At 38.6% G+C, this 15323-nt stretch overlaps 1 protein-coding gene across 1 annotated transcript in view; it reads right to left on the reverse strand.

Moving 5' to 3' along the window:
* Positions 1–4073: 4073 nt before the first annotated feature.
* Positions 4074–15323, reverse strand: part of TNKS (tankyrase) — a 95493-nt gene continuing 84243 nt past the window's right edge. The window contains exons 20-27 of the mRNA XM_063294742.1: positions 15212–15294; positions 14522–14642; positions 13825–13922; positions 12105–12179; positions 10161–10266; positions 8889–9075; positions 8024–8180; positions 4074–6557 (exon numbers count right to left, since the gene is read on the reverse strand). Of these exons, the coding sequence (XP_063150812.1) occupies positions 6471–6557; positions 8024–8180; positions 8889–9075; positions 10161–10266; positions 12105–12179; positions 13825–13922; positions 14522–14642; positions 15212–15294 (914 nt within the window). The 3' untranslated portion in view covers positions 4074–6470. The remainder of the gene's footprint in view (positions 6558–8023; positions 8181–8888; positions 9076–10160; positions 10267–12104; positions 12180–13824; positions 13923–14521; positions 14643–15211; positions 15295–15323) is intronic.

A 15323-nucleotide genomic window follows, 5' to 3' on the forward strand; every position in this document is an offset into this window, starting at 1 on the left:
AATCAAAAACACAAGGCTAGCTATGCAAGCAAGTTACACAAGATTACCTTTAAAATGCAAAGCTAGTACTTTAATGCCTGTGAGAATAAATGAGATGCCAAGATGATCAAAGAGATTTTCTTTTTTTTTGCAGTAGCCATCAGCCTATATAAACAAAGTCACCAATTCTGAAAACTTGCTGGAAGTTTTGAAGGCATTACAAATAAATTAAAAATATTGTTGAAATTGCACTATAAACAAAAGCCTTTAAAACCTTTTACCAGTAATTACTTTTCAGCATAACCAGTACACAAAAACATCTACTTTATGATCAATAAATTACAAAAATGGTATTCAGTGGCATACAGATACTTTTGTTTCGATGCATATTTTGCCTTTTTTTTTTGTCTTCAGGCCTACAGACTAAAAGGAATATGAAAGGAAGGTAGGAAGAGGAAAATATGCCTTACATTCTGGCACAAACTTTGATGGAACATTTCTGCTCCACGAACAAGCAAATGCTGTAATGTATTTGTTAGCCTTTAAGCTGCTACAAGACTCTCTTGATACAACAGATGTACAGCTACTCCTTTGAAAACCGTTCTCTATTATGTAGTCTGCCTCTTGTTTTCCCCATCTAATAAAGCATGAAGGAAAACGTCACAAAATTCTTATGCAAAGCACGATTATACATTATGTATTTTGCTCTAAGTCATTAACATCTGGCACCCAGTATAAATTCTGTCAATAGAGCAAATATGCATGATTCTATTTTTCATAACCAATTGTTACTGTTTTATCTAATTCTACATTTTTGAATAATTTAGTATAATTTTGGCATTATAGGAGGGGGCACCAAGCAATGAGTAACACCAAAGCCCTGCTTTTGAATGATAGAAACTTTGATTCTAGAATTTCAGCTCAGTTTATTGTTCTCTCACATAAAGTATTTGTAATTTGAGTAACTACACAGATTGTGTTTTAATGGAGATACAATGATCAGAAAGCCAGGCACTTCCAATTCTGTTCTGTACTTTTCCAGAGCTATGAAAAAATTGCAGCATACATAAAGCTTGTTCCTATTGGCTGCAAAATACTGAGACACCGTTATTGGGAGGGGTGGTGGTGTCAAGATATACTCCTGGTTTGCTCTAGAGTGATGTATGAACCCACCCAAGAAATGAACCGTGGTGGATGAGTTTGCACATTGTGCTAATTTAAGAATAAACAAACCCCATTATGGCTACAATTAGATTTGAACCCTGATTATAAGGCCTCCAGCAAAAATGGAGCTTCTCCTGCACATACACTTTATAACCTTGTTCAAAGAGTATCATGCGGGGGTGGGGGGAATGCCTTGTTACACTTTCCCACAGCAGGTTGCAATCGGGTAGAGTGTATGGAAATACTAGAGATGGAGCTCTTCCAGACATTGATACATATGCTAGGTCGCAATCTCATGAACAAGGTGCAGTAGTTGCAAGCCAGATCAGCATAAAACGTGGTAGCAGGTGACAAACTCACTGGCTTTGTCCACACTGACAACCGCCCTTGCACAGGTGCTGCCCACACAGCAAGGCACTTGGATCACAAGCACCACTGCAGTTACGCAGACAGGCCTTCAAGGTGATGGAATCCACTAACAGACTTTGCACATTGGGCTCTTTCTTTAAACGGGAACCTCTAGAATTCAAACGGTACATTTGTTTATGCTTTATGCTGCCAGGAGTACATGCTTCAACAGACCGCGTTTGGTTCATTATTTATGTCGTGTCTTAGTCACACCAGTACATGATAATATGCAGTTACGGTTTGTGGGGAGGAGCTGAGGAAATATTATTAAAATAACAGAACAGATATCAGAATGTCCTGTATGTACATCAAGTTGGAGGCATACGTAAGATCAAATTTTCCATAGCGACCAAATTCAGTATTTTAGTAGGCAGACGGGTCCAAAAATGTTTTACTGCCTAAGGCAGAAAATTCTTCCACCATAGTGAGAAAACATAAATAGCTGGTGATTTGTTGTCCTTTAAATCTCACTCCATGTATCTTCTACCTACTGGTTGAGTCATCCCTGCATTTATTCTCCTATTGATTCTTTAAGGGCTGAAACATATATCATAGAAGACATGAATTAACATTCCAATTTTACATTTTCTAAATAGGGGAAATCCTTGAATTTTTCTCCTTGTGCCATTTCCCAGCTCCAAATTGCTCTCTTGGAACTGCTGCTTGGCCTACAAAGGGGAAAAGGAGGTTCGGAAGAGGCAGCTGCAGTGGGGTGGGGTGGGGTGGGCTGAACATCCTCCCCAATTCAATTCAAGCCTACCCATTAAGTTCACCTCACTATATCGACTCCTAGATCTCCTACGAAACTGCTGCTTCACCTGGAGACTCCAATCTCAAGTTCTGCCTCTTTATTCTGAAAACAGCAGCTGCCCACCTCTGAACAACAAAATGCTGTTCTCTTATATCTGTTAACATTGTTATTTCCAGCATTGACAGATAATGGTCACAGAAGAAAAGGTATTTTGTAAGTCGTTAAGTCAGTATCGGAATATCAGTGTGGCAGAAAGCAATCCACGATGCAATCTCAGGCATTCAGGAACGCTGAGAATTATACTACAGTAATAATGATGACCATTCCCAAGATTCCTAGCACTTCCTAGCCTCTGCACTAAGTTTTCCAGGTTTCTGGAGAAAGACTTAACCTTATTTAAATCAGAGGGGTGCAAAACATTTGAAACCACATACCCCATGTTTTGGAACTTGCATAAAAATAGCCCAAGAGATACTATTCATAAGGTACCCTTTCTGCACTGGTTGGGATTTCTAAAGAAAGCTGTTAATATACTTTGCACATCAGAGTTATGAATAATGTTTTCAGAGAATTCACAGAGGCTGTAATGGATGTGAACTTTAAAATATGCCATATTTTCCATTGATGACTATTTTAAAAATCTCTTTATTCCGCTTCCACCCTCAAATTTGTATGATAGTCTGGTGAGAGCGCAACTATGAGACCGCCTCATCCTTTGTTTCCATATTTAAAGAATTCACTAAAATATTTGTACTGCAGATTCATAAACACAAGCCTTTCTTCTACAAAGTAGTCAACTTACAGAAAAAGCCAAATTCTACATCTGTTTATTTTTGCAAACTCCAGCAACAAACAAAGCGGAAATAGAGTAGCTATCAGCTTACCCAGTCTCTCTTCTTTTCCCCTCTCCCCACTATGGCATGTGGCATTTGGGCAACCAAACATAGCCAAAGACATTATCGTAGCTGCAATCCTCATGTCTGAACTCCCAGGATTGTAATTAAAAAATATGCTTAACAGCTTATTCACCAATTTACATGTATAGCTATACACCTAAACATGTAAACTGTAATACGACAAATGTGTCTTTGCAAATACCTACTTCCTATAAGCATATCTTTCAATGAATTGGCTATAGGCTCCCTTTCAAACCTGAATGTTGCTGCACGCAGATTCACCGCTTTATACTTTGTGCAGCCGTCACAAATGACCACGGTACTTAAAAGTCCTAATTGTGGTTACAAGAACAAGTGCTAGAATCGAGCCCACACAGATAATGCCGTATTTCTCTAGGGTTATACCTAACATTGTACTGTGACGTTAAGCCTGTCAGCGTTAATCTCTTCGAAAAAGTCTCAGCCCAGAGCATGACCCTTGCTCTCATACACTTCTCAGTATGGGACAAAACCAATGAATGGCACTATATTTATGGCATCTTATCATCTACTTGATGTGGCTTGGATTTTTTTTTTTCCAGGGGGTTGGAGGAGGCCCCAAAGGTAGCTTATTTAAAGCTAACACAACCCTTACTACTTTGAAGATTGTGTGACCAGGCTTTCTGCTCAGAACATAGTGGGAGATATTCTACTGAATCTATTGGTTTAAGTCTTACCCCAAATAAATGTATTTCAGAATCAAGTGGACAAGTTCTCTGCAGCATCAATTCTCAACTCCTGTATCTGGGAACATTAACTGCTGTGTTACCCTGAATGATGTTGAATTCAATTTGTTTTTAGGATACCCCATATTAGACTTTTAGATCTCTGAAGACTTGAGTAAACATGCATGTATATTTTTCAAAGTCTGACCAGGAAGAATGAACAAAATCACATTAATACAAGACAAAAGTAATTGAAAATGGAATTCCTTGGACAGCACTTTTTACTTTGCACAAAACATATTACAAGACACTGGCAATTTGAGATTCTCAGAATTTAGGACTTAAATTATCCATTCGATTAACCATCACACTTCAGAAAAAGACAACCACAGAGTCAAATATGTTCTCCTATTGGAGAAAAGGAACATTAGGCTTCCACATTCGTTTTAACCATTTGGCTTAAATATTAAGAACAGCTGAGTTCTAATTAACATCCACATGGAGCTGGCAAAATGTAAATTTTCACATTTATTTGCAGTTCAACCACAAGCACGTTTCCAAGAGCTGTGCTTAAAAACAGAGGTTTCTAAATGAATGTTCATCTGGATTCTAACAGTGAAGCCCCAATATACCTTTCCAGACTTAGACATTTATTTCAGAGGTAAAACTATCTCGGTCAGCTTGGGCCTCCAAGCTCTTATGTCATCACATGCCAAGAAACCCAGATAGACTGAGTGACCACAAACAGCAGAGGCAAAACTGGTAGTTTCACAGCAGTTACCGTGTTTCATCTCCTGGATCCGTGCTAAATCTGACAAATGTTTACATGATTTTTCTTGGCTAATCTTTTTTTTTTTTTTTTTAAAGAAATGTCTTTGGAGGGAGGTTTTTGGTGGTGGCTGTGTCATCAGGTAAGACTGTTGCCCATTTCCAAGCAGATGCCAGTAGGTTTCATAAAATAATGACTTTACTTTCAAGGAATAAAAAACTTCTATGGAAGAACTACATTATGAGTGAACTTTCTTTGGCTGTTTTAATTACCAAAGATTTTGCAAGGTAATACTGCTGCCTCTCTCCATTATATATTCTATTTATAGATCTCTGTTATTACTTGTTTTTCCCTGAAAGTCATGGAATTGCTTAAAGATGCTGTTTTGAGGGGGAGGATTGTTTTCATTGGTAGAATTTTGATATTATATTGACAATGATGATGATGACGATGATGGCAGTATGTAAGAGGATTCTTCACAAAGAAAACTTAGGGGGATGAATTTAATAGGCAGAAATTAACTAGAAACTAAGTAGCAGTCTTCTGGAATAAGACAAATATAAACATACTCCTTGATCTATTGGTCTAACCAGTCTGGGGGGGAGGGGAGGGGGGACATTTCCATGGACTTCAGCATGTGAGGGAATCCAGACACAATATAAAGAGTTATTCCTGTTGAAGGAAAAGGGCCTCAAGCAAGCTTTACAGTCAGCTTTTATACCCTAATAGCCCCTTTGTGAAAAAGAGGTCACACCTTTGAGCCTGCACACTCATGCGGGATCTGGAATAGGCTCCTAGGTCACACCTTTCCTCTCTTGTCATTCATTATCTGGGGAAAGTATTAAAAGACAAAACAAAAACCAACAGGAGACATCACGTTCAACTGACCTTGAGGAATTTCACTAACTTGCTCACACCTTTGCCTGAGCAAGGGAGAGAGGTAAGAGGAACCTCTGCCTATTCAGTTTCATCCCACAAATGTTTCCTATGCATTTTATCAGACACATTCAAAGTGTGCTGCTAAGGGCTACTGGAGTATTAGACACCAGAAAGAGACCATTTTCCAAGAAGCTGCTACATGAATGCTAGTATGAACTCCTCTTAAAGAAAGAGGAATTTGGCAGGGATAAAGGCGGGCGTCTACCTTAAAATTAGGTGTCTAGCAACATAAAAAAGAGTTCATAAAAAGTGCAAAAAGAATCCCAGACCAAAGAACTATACCTCTAACACCTTCTTGGATAAGAAATTCCTATTGCATTGTTAAATGATTTTAGTCAACTTGACTTTGTGCAAAAATATCCTCAAGGAGGGCCTGGCTCATTTTTGTAACGGAAGAAAGAAGTGAAAATAAATAGCTGACTAAAGGCTCCTAAGAAGAAAAACCAGCCTTGAATGTTGAGAATGTGGCATGAGTTCAACAGAAGCTATGCGCATCGCTACAGCGGTTGCATCAGAATTTGCTGCTGTTCTTTAAAAAGGGTGGTAGCTCAGCACTACCTATTATGTTCCCGCATATCCAGATTGAAGCAATGATGTTCTCATTGCACATGTGGCAACTGCAGGGAAAGTGAGCCTGAGATAGGATGTTAAAAGGCAAACCTTTGTAAACATTTCCTCAAAAGGAATAGTAGCAATTGAGTACGTATCAGTTACTCAGATTCATTTACGGAGCAATGCTTTATAAAACACATAAAGCAGTTCCCGAATGATGAGAATTCCATGTAATGTTGATGTTCTGAAACCAATCTCAACCATCCAGTCCATAAATCACGTAATCTACTTCAATGAACCAGCATCTACTAGGTCTTCTGTTCTGCAGCCATTGCTGTCTGTGAGGGAGTATCTGGCTTTACAATTTGGTATGTAATGAGATACTCAGGGTAAGCCTAAGAATGAGCAGATACATTCAAATTACTGCACATTGTACAAAAATAATTCAAAACACAGCAAAAATCCGTTTTACCCAATTTTTACATTACTTCTGTCTGAGGAACCACAATTGTCTGATCTTTTTGCTTTTTCTAACATAATTCATTTAATATCTATCGTGCTATGTGGAACAAACACTTGCCCATGTTTTCAAATATAAAATCTTCTTTATTACTTGTTCACTTGGGGCAAACAGTATATTCTAATAGGGCAGAATGGATGTATAAAAGCCGAGGTCGGCATCTAATATCTTCCTAGATATTGTCTGAGACAGAAACTACTCTTTGATGAAGGTAGGCAAGCTTTGATCACCAGGAACTACACTTAACACTTCTGGGGAGTGCAAAGGCCACAGTCAGTGATGCAATGATGTGAAATTGGTGGAGCTGATTTTTTATCTCATTTTGGGGAAGAAGTGTTGTTGTTGTTGTTAACTCTATTGTAGGAATTACACTAGACTATATCTGCATATCTGATGTGGACATATATTCCTTTGCAAAGTACTACTACACTCCTGTTTGCTGGTGCCATGCTTGTTCCTTTCCTCCTTTGGAGAAAGGAGAAAGCTTTTGGAGCATCAGTCCCAGTCGTATTTATGAAGTCCAGGAAAGAACAGCATTTGAACAGGAGCTGGGAAGAATAAGATCCTTTCATAGTATGACATTAATATGACAAATCATACTTAATGTAAATAGTTAAACAGTCTCCTAGACTTTGATGAGTAGAACTGCTTGCAAATCACTCTCTGCAATTTTCAAAAAGAGTTAAGGATGTCCTTCTGAAGGCAGGAGCCATTATTTCCTGCAGATTACTGTATTGCTGGAGTAGTCTACCACAAACCATGGGTGCATACTGTTTTATGCCATAGCAAGTTTGGATAACAAATGGGAACATTTTGCAAGCCACAGACAATGCTGCTCTGGAGGAGAATCCAGTGGCTGCATACGGGCCTCTGATAGGGTACATTTCCTGCTTAGCTTTTTTATAATGTATCCTCAGTAATGTGAAGGCATAGCTGACCTTATGCACAGTATGTGAGCGTGCCTTCAAAAAATATTTTTATTTTATGCATAGTTAAATCTATCAGTGACAGAGAAAAGTGCCTCTGCGGAAGGGTAGTATAATCTAATCAGACTTTTAAAGCAAGTTTTGGGGTCTCCAGGCAGCAGGAAGACTGAAGCAAATACACACTTGCTTCTTATGCAAGACAGTTTGCACTGTAAAGCATGAAAGAGTCATGCATGCTTTTAAAACATCTAATTTGCTGCAGAAATATTGTGCAATGCTGAGGCTAACCACGGTTTGCTGTCAAAAACATGAAGCAGCCCTGATGTCCTTTGCTGGTGCTTAATAATGTACCCCTAGCGCAAAGCTTTGGATGAACCAGTGAAGAAGATAGATGCCATTTTCACATGCCACCTACCTGTTCCCCTCTGTAGATGACATACTCAGCGTAGGCAAGCCCATTGACGCTTGGCCTGCCAATTACAGAGTGATGTCCTGGAGGGGCATGGGCCATTTTCATGGTACTAAACTGCAAGAAGGACTTTCCCAACGTCACACGGCAAAAAAGCATTTGTCTAAAACAAGACAGGAAGAAAATAATTTAAAATGTGACCTCAGGTGCAGCAAAACATTTCATATACATGATGTCAGAGATCAAAACTTTGTATAAATGGTTGATTTTCAATTCTCAAACATTGTTTAAAGTGGTACAAAGGGTGAGGTTTCTTTTTTGCTTAGTCATCAGCTCTTAGGACAAATATGCTACTACGTTTTTCCCCCCCACCTGCAACATGGAGTCCCAATAGCTTTTCTCTCTCTCTCTCTTTTTTTAATGCAGTGACAAGATTAATGGCAATTCAGGAGCTAGTTCAGAGAAACTCAAGATTACTCCCACAAATGCATGACTGGCTAAGCAAGTGATAGGAAGAATATCAAAACATTCTGTAAATAATTGGGCCCTCAAGCCACTACAGTTTGCATACTGGAAGAACAGACAATAAAGCCACATTTTGTCATTCCAATTATTTGGCCATTAGAAACTGGCAGCGTGAATTCAGAAGCTGTTTAATGGTAGCTCCTTACAAGAAAAACTGTGCTTTATTCTAATGTTCTTTGTACTGTGTTTAACTTTGTATATACCTCCTCGAGCCTCTGGATTATTCATATTTCAGCATTCACATTCCTCCAAGCTAGGAAACTAAGAAAACTTTGCTGTCTTTTTTCAGCTGATTTAGCATTTCTTCAGCTAAGGAAAGACTGTACCTGATTTTCCAGATACCCACCTGTGGCAGATGTAGCAGGACCTGTCTTTGTGCGTAGGGCAGCCTGTGCCTCCTCCAATTCCATAAACATATTGGTTACTTTTAGAAGAATTTTCTGCAAAGTAAATCCCAGCTCCAAACATCCCTCCAATGTATGCATGCCTTTCATCAAATCCTTTATGAATAATAGCATTAATAAAAGGAGATCCTAAAACAACAAAAAAATAACACAGGTAAATGTGTATTTTACACTATAGGAATTGTAACCTCATCTTAACATCAAATTTGCAAAATAATTAATCAAAATTCAATTATATAAACCAAGGAAAATCTGACAGAGAATTTTGAAGATTCAGTGGATTCTCAAGAAAATGATTTCCATAATCCAAGGAAAATGCCTCCCACTCCTAATCTTTTCCAATAAACAGGAACACTTTTTAAGGGTTTTTTCAAGTTATTTTAAGGGTTCAGATAACACCAGCACTTACTGGTATGTGTTACTATTAAGTACACTGGAGAAGCTGTTGGGTTGGGTTTTTCAGAGAAGGAGAATCTTTGTTCGATTCCCTGCATAGTGTAAAGACAGAAGCTGTGCTGTCTGACTCTTTTCTTCTGACAGGAAGTACTTGTGGCCCCGGTTAACATCTATGAATGTGTTCATTTTTATTGCTAAGCAACAGTTGCCTGAAGACTCTCTGAATGATTGGCAGATTCTTTTTCCTATCTGTGGAGAAGGATTGATGCCGTGGCACGCCTCTCTTGCTCCTTTCTTGACCTGCATCTTTATCACATTCCATGAGATTGGGTAAAAAAAAAAACCCAGACAAAACATTTGTCATGATAGAATTGCATCTACGATGGAAAACGTGGAACACTGCTTTCATATCAGGACTTTTCTACCATGTCCTCTCCTTGTCATCATACGCTCCTCTCTCTGTTTCTTTAGGGAGCTGGGAGATGCTCTAGAGCAGTATTCCTCAACCTTGGCAACTTTCAGTTATGTGGACTCCAACTCCCAGAATTCTGGGGAATTCTGGGAGTTGGATCCACACATCTGAAAGCTGCCAAGGTTGAGAAACACTGATTTAGCTCCTTATAGGCTCAGGAGTGGTGCAGCTGAATTGAAGAGGCATGAAGAATCAGCCAGAGACCAATTGTGCTCCTTGGAATTGAGTCCAGAATCCAGAATCAACCAAATACCAAAATGGTAAATAAGCAGAAGGACAGTTTATATAGATTTAACCAGTTTTGTTGCACTGCAACTACACATTTGTAGAAGGCCACCTTACGCACCGTGAAACAACATGCGTTCATTGTGATGGTTATGGTTTTCTTCTGAGACTTCTTTCTGCCGATGGCAAAATCTCTCCCTCAGCTTCTTATTCACAACCTTCTGAATCTATGGAAGAATGGAAAAAAAATAAACATTAAGACAAAAAACAAACTCCTGAGTCAATGTGACCATATGTGCTGTCTATTTTTTTAAATGATTTCTGTGATCTTAAAAAAACTTTGTTTTACTAATGATGACCAGCATAATCAAAGGCTGCATTAGAGTTTGCTCCTTCTTTCTGGCAGCTTTGCCTTCTGTTAGTAAGGCACACAAGTAAGGCTTATTTATTTATTTATTTATCAGATTTTTATCACTGCCCATCTCCCCCCCAGAGGAGGGACTCTGGGTGGTGTGTGTGTGTGTTTGTGTGTGTGTGTGTGTGTGTGTGTAAATATATAAATATATATCTTACAGATAAAAGTTCATGCATCTCAGGCAACTTGAAGTAGCCCAGTTTTTCTCTGAACTGTGACATGAATGTGATTTAACTACTTAAGACTCACACTTACCATAGAATATCACATCACTCCAATTTATTTCTCTTTTTAAAACCATATTTTATGCACCATATTACCATATCTAGTATATAATGCCTAACCTTCCCTGAAAAGTCCACATTAGCAAATTATTAACTATGTGAATATAATTTGAATAAAATTAAGTTGCTCATCTACTCACTAGGACTAAAATATATTTGCTCTTGATAGAAACTGTACATCCTTTTGCCATCTCAAAAGAATGGAGCAGAATTGTTCTTAAATAGGGATATGGGACACTACTGTAGTTGCTTCCTTGAAAGACAGCAGAGCCAAATGCAAAAGGCACTCCTATTCTAACTCTATGGGGCCACATGAAATAACTAAAATAAAAATAAATAAAATAAAAAAGAGGGAGAAGCTGAACTAGAAACCTGATACCTTGCAAATAAGTGGGTAAAGAAATCCACATATGCATATCCTTTTTTTATCCCTGATCAGTTAAAAAAAAAGTCAATAAAATATAACAAAAATTACATATTGCATATTTACATTTATTACATTTACTGTATGAAGTAATAATTGAAGACTTAATATTTCAAAGCCACCAGGGAGATGAAAGTAGTTGAAATGTGCCGTCTTCCAAGTTGTGGTGCACATTAGTATAAACAAAGCAGCTTTCCTCCAAGAGCTAAATCAGCTTGGCCCTTTGCAAAGGCCTGTGTGGCTGTTTCAGAACCTGCCCCCAGCCTCTTTGCTTTGCTGGCAGGGTCCACAGACATACCACCTATGCACGCACATGCAGACATGTGGGAACAGCCTGTGAAGCAGCTGCACAAACATTGCCAGGAATGAAGTTGCTTTAGTGCTTCAAAGAGACCTGCTTTGCTTGCACTAATGCAGTTTGTATTTTTTTTTATAGACAGTATATAGAATTTTCATTAAAGAATTTTTGACAAAGTTAAAAGATAAAGATGAAAAAATATAGAAGAAAAGTAAGAAAAAAAGAAAGATAAAAAGTGAAAGTTTTCTATTGAAAACAATAGAAAGCGAAGAAAAAGAGAAAGGAAAAAAATACTTAAAGAAGCAACTTCCAGTCTTCTGTACAGCAGTTATAGACATGCTTAATACCATTTCCCCCTTCAAAATTACATAACGTAGTTCCCTTCTCCCAATATACAGCCCTTTTTAATCAGTAAATCCAGAAATCACAATTTTTATCCCTTTTCAGCAAAAAGTCCATTACTAATGCACTTTGCAAAGCACCTCTTTCAAATGCTTTGCTTGGCCCTGGGTGATAGTCAAAAGATTTTCAAAATCAAGAAGCTGAACACAGTATCATGCCTACTTTATTCCCACTGGGATCAACTTATTTGGAGTTTCCAGCAATTATTTTTGAGCTAGGCCTTTAAAACCCTTGAAACTTACCCTAATGACATTATACCTGTTGAAGATTCCCCCAGCATTACCACCATCTCTGTGTTCCCTGATGGTACTCTGCATCTGCAAAACAATCAGATGGTAGAGTCAGTAACTGTAAAATCTTCTTGGAGTTGAGCTCAATTCCTGAATAAATCCAGGGGCATGCTGCCAATGAGTTAACTGGGGCATTCCAATCAAAGACTGGGTGAGTGGCTGGGGGAGAAGGGAGGTAGAGAGAACAGTCTTTACGTGGTGGTGGTCTGGAAAAACAACATCATCCTGTTTAGCTCGCTTTCTCCTTCCTGCTGTTTATCTGGAACCAAGTCAGTCAAGAGAGATAAGAGTGATTAATGCTGCTAGGCAACAGTGCATGAGCCCAACCTCTTTAGGGTGTTCCTCAAGTGCTCACACCTCCTTGGGATCTAACAGCAGCCTTTGCGGAATCTGCCTTAGCTCTTTCAACCTTGTGTCTATAACCAGGCTGCTGTGAGCAGATCCTTCCCATGTGCTCCTTTCTACTTCACCTTGCCACCACCATCCATGGTTGCAACGTTAAATTTCATCGAACTAATATTTTTCGACAAAAGGCTGCCTTGCAAAGTCCGATCCAGCACACCTCTGTATAAATCCATGTATGTTTCTTGGCCATGATGTTTGCCCCTGCCTTCTGGTACATTTCTTCACCTCCAAGTTTAGCTTATAACCTGGTATTCCTAGAAAGCCTCCCATCCAAATACCAGCCAGCCTGGGCTGACTTTGCTTAGCTTTCAAGTGCAGAGAACACCAGCTGGGTGCTGCCACCTTCTGACTCATATAGTAAGAGACTCTTTCAAACTTTGGGCTGTATGAGGCTAGCATGCAGTCTGGCTTCCCTCAGCGACAGCAAGACTTTGTGCCTGACTTGTTTCCAAAAGCTGGTCAACTCCCAAGGTTCTATCTACACATAATGTATTATCAGCATATAAAGACTTTTGAAAAAAGGCAAATTACACATGATAAAGTCCTTCTAAACAGAACCATCATTGGGTTAGTGGATTTGGGACTGGGTATAAGGAGAAATGCTTGAACTTCTCCTTGTCTGCTACTTCTAAAATTTCCAGACAGTTTTCCCATCTGCTTTCAATAGACACTTTAATGCACATCTATTGCATTAAATGTATTAAGGGGTTTTTTTTAAGCACAAGGAGTAGAAAGAGGCACGTAAGATCTGTTCAGACTGAGGGAAAGTAACACTTCTATAAAACTCTAAACTAAAGCATGCTGCAAAGTCTTTTTAAGACAGAGGAACTGACATAAGCCATGATATGTTGCATTTGTTCTAGCAATATGCAACAATACTTGTAAGCAGAAATATATTCCTATGTGACAAGAGAAATGTCCTTCTGGCCTGAAACTGACTCAAGGATGTGACAAACTTCTGTCCTTTGTATATCCTGGCTGTTCTGTCCTAGACTATGCTAGCTTCCATCCCATATTTCAGTAGATAATTTTAGCTATCATTTCAAAAGATTCTGACAAAGAGTAAATCATATTTCTAAATGGTTAAGTAGGATGCCAGTTATGAAGGTAGACTGCATATGTACAAAATTCCAGTATGTTTAGATAACAGAGTTACTTGACTATCTGGGTGCTGGGAAGTATAGAAATGTTTGTAAAGAAACAAACAAACAAACAATTGTGTTATATTCAAAGGCCTATCCTAAGTATGTTTTAATTTTTTTTTTACCTCCTCTTCCACGGATTGATATTCTTTATCATCAGGAGCAAGATCTATAAGAATTGTTCCCTGACTGACACAGTGAAAAGTCAGATAAGGATTGGTGCCTGAAAAAGGAAAAGACGTTAAACTTGTATGCATACATATACACCAAGCAGAACCAACTATAAATCTAGAACTGATCCACTGCCATCATTTAAAAATTGCTGGATTTAAGAGTAAGTTAAATTAATTGTGTTCTAAGGTCTGCAATCTCTTTGTCCATAGAGATTACACAAGGGCTAAGATTCTGGAGCACTCAGAAAAGATACTGACTCCCTCATCACAGCTGACGACACGTCTCAGAAAAAGAACAGAATGGTAGTTCCTTGGACTTGAAAGACTAGAACAATGTCCCTAAATCTGGAGAGTGACAAGAGCTACATTACCTGGGAGAGACTGAGAGCATTTGGAACCATCACACAACTCGGAGTATTAGATATGGGACAGCAGAAAAGGTGTAATATGGAAAATGATTCTGGGTATACAAAAAAAAAAGAGCTCTCACCTCATGTTTATTTATAAAATATTTTTATTTTGTTTTTGTTCTCCTTTACTGCTTTCCCCCCACTAAGCCATCTCCTGAAAGATTTCTGTAACTTATGAAGGGAGACTTTAGCTTTGTAGCTAAATCTCAAATTGATTTTCAGAATGTTAACAGACTTACCCTGTTGTCCACCTAGAAGTCTCTCTACACCTTTTATTAACTTATGACGATGCCCATAGGCATTGATGCCAATTTCCTTCAGCTCCTCATGACCCATGTCTGCTAGTACATCCAAGGTAATCTGAAGAGCACAGAAAGAAGAAAAAAGTAGCATTTTTCACTAGTCACCGTGAGCCTAGGAAAGACAGCATAAATATATTTTAAGTAGGGATGAACAAGGCATTCTAGGAAGATTAAGGGCCCAGCCGGCTGGTCAGATATGTTGTACTGGGAGAAGCTGAAGAGAGGAGGAAGACGGTTGGTGACAGGCACCAACCATTCTACTCACTCTCCAACTTTCCAGCCAATTTTAGTTTCATGCCCCCAGCGCAGAGATTACAGAGAGCAGAATTGGGAACAGAATTATTCAGGTTTGCTGTGGGTTTAGAAAATTTTAATTGGAACTTCCTTTGCTGAAGTAATGGATGGAAAAATGCTAGGTAATTAACATAAGAACCAAGATTAATTCATTTTGTATTTAAGGTAGAACTTAGGCAAATTATTTGCACATTAATTGAAATGAATCACTGAGAAACTTAGCTATGTGATTCTTTGGATGCTAGCCATTATATCTTACCATTTCATGCACATTGTTGAGCTAAAATAGGAAAATAAATGCAACACTAGTTTAGGGGCATACAGAGTTCTTACCTGTTCTGTTTCAAATATATCCCGAAGATGCTCCAGACCGAGGCTTTTCAAGAACTGGCTGATATTCATGTCAAGACCAACAACTACAACAAAAAATATCCTTCACTGTAAG

The sequence above is a fragment of the Candoia aspera genome, chromosome 2 (genome assembly GCF_035149785.1).
Source record: "Candoia aspera isolate rCanAsp1 chromosome 2, rCanAsp1.hap2, whole genome shotgun sequence".
NCBI lineage: Eukaryota > Metazoa > Chordata > Lepidosauria > Squamata > Boidae > Candoia > Candoia aspera.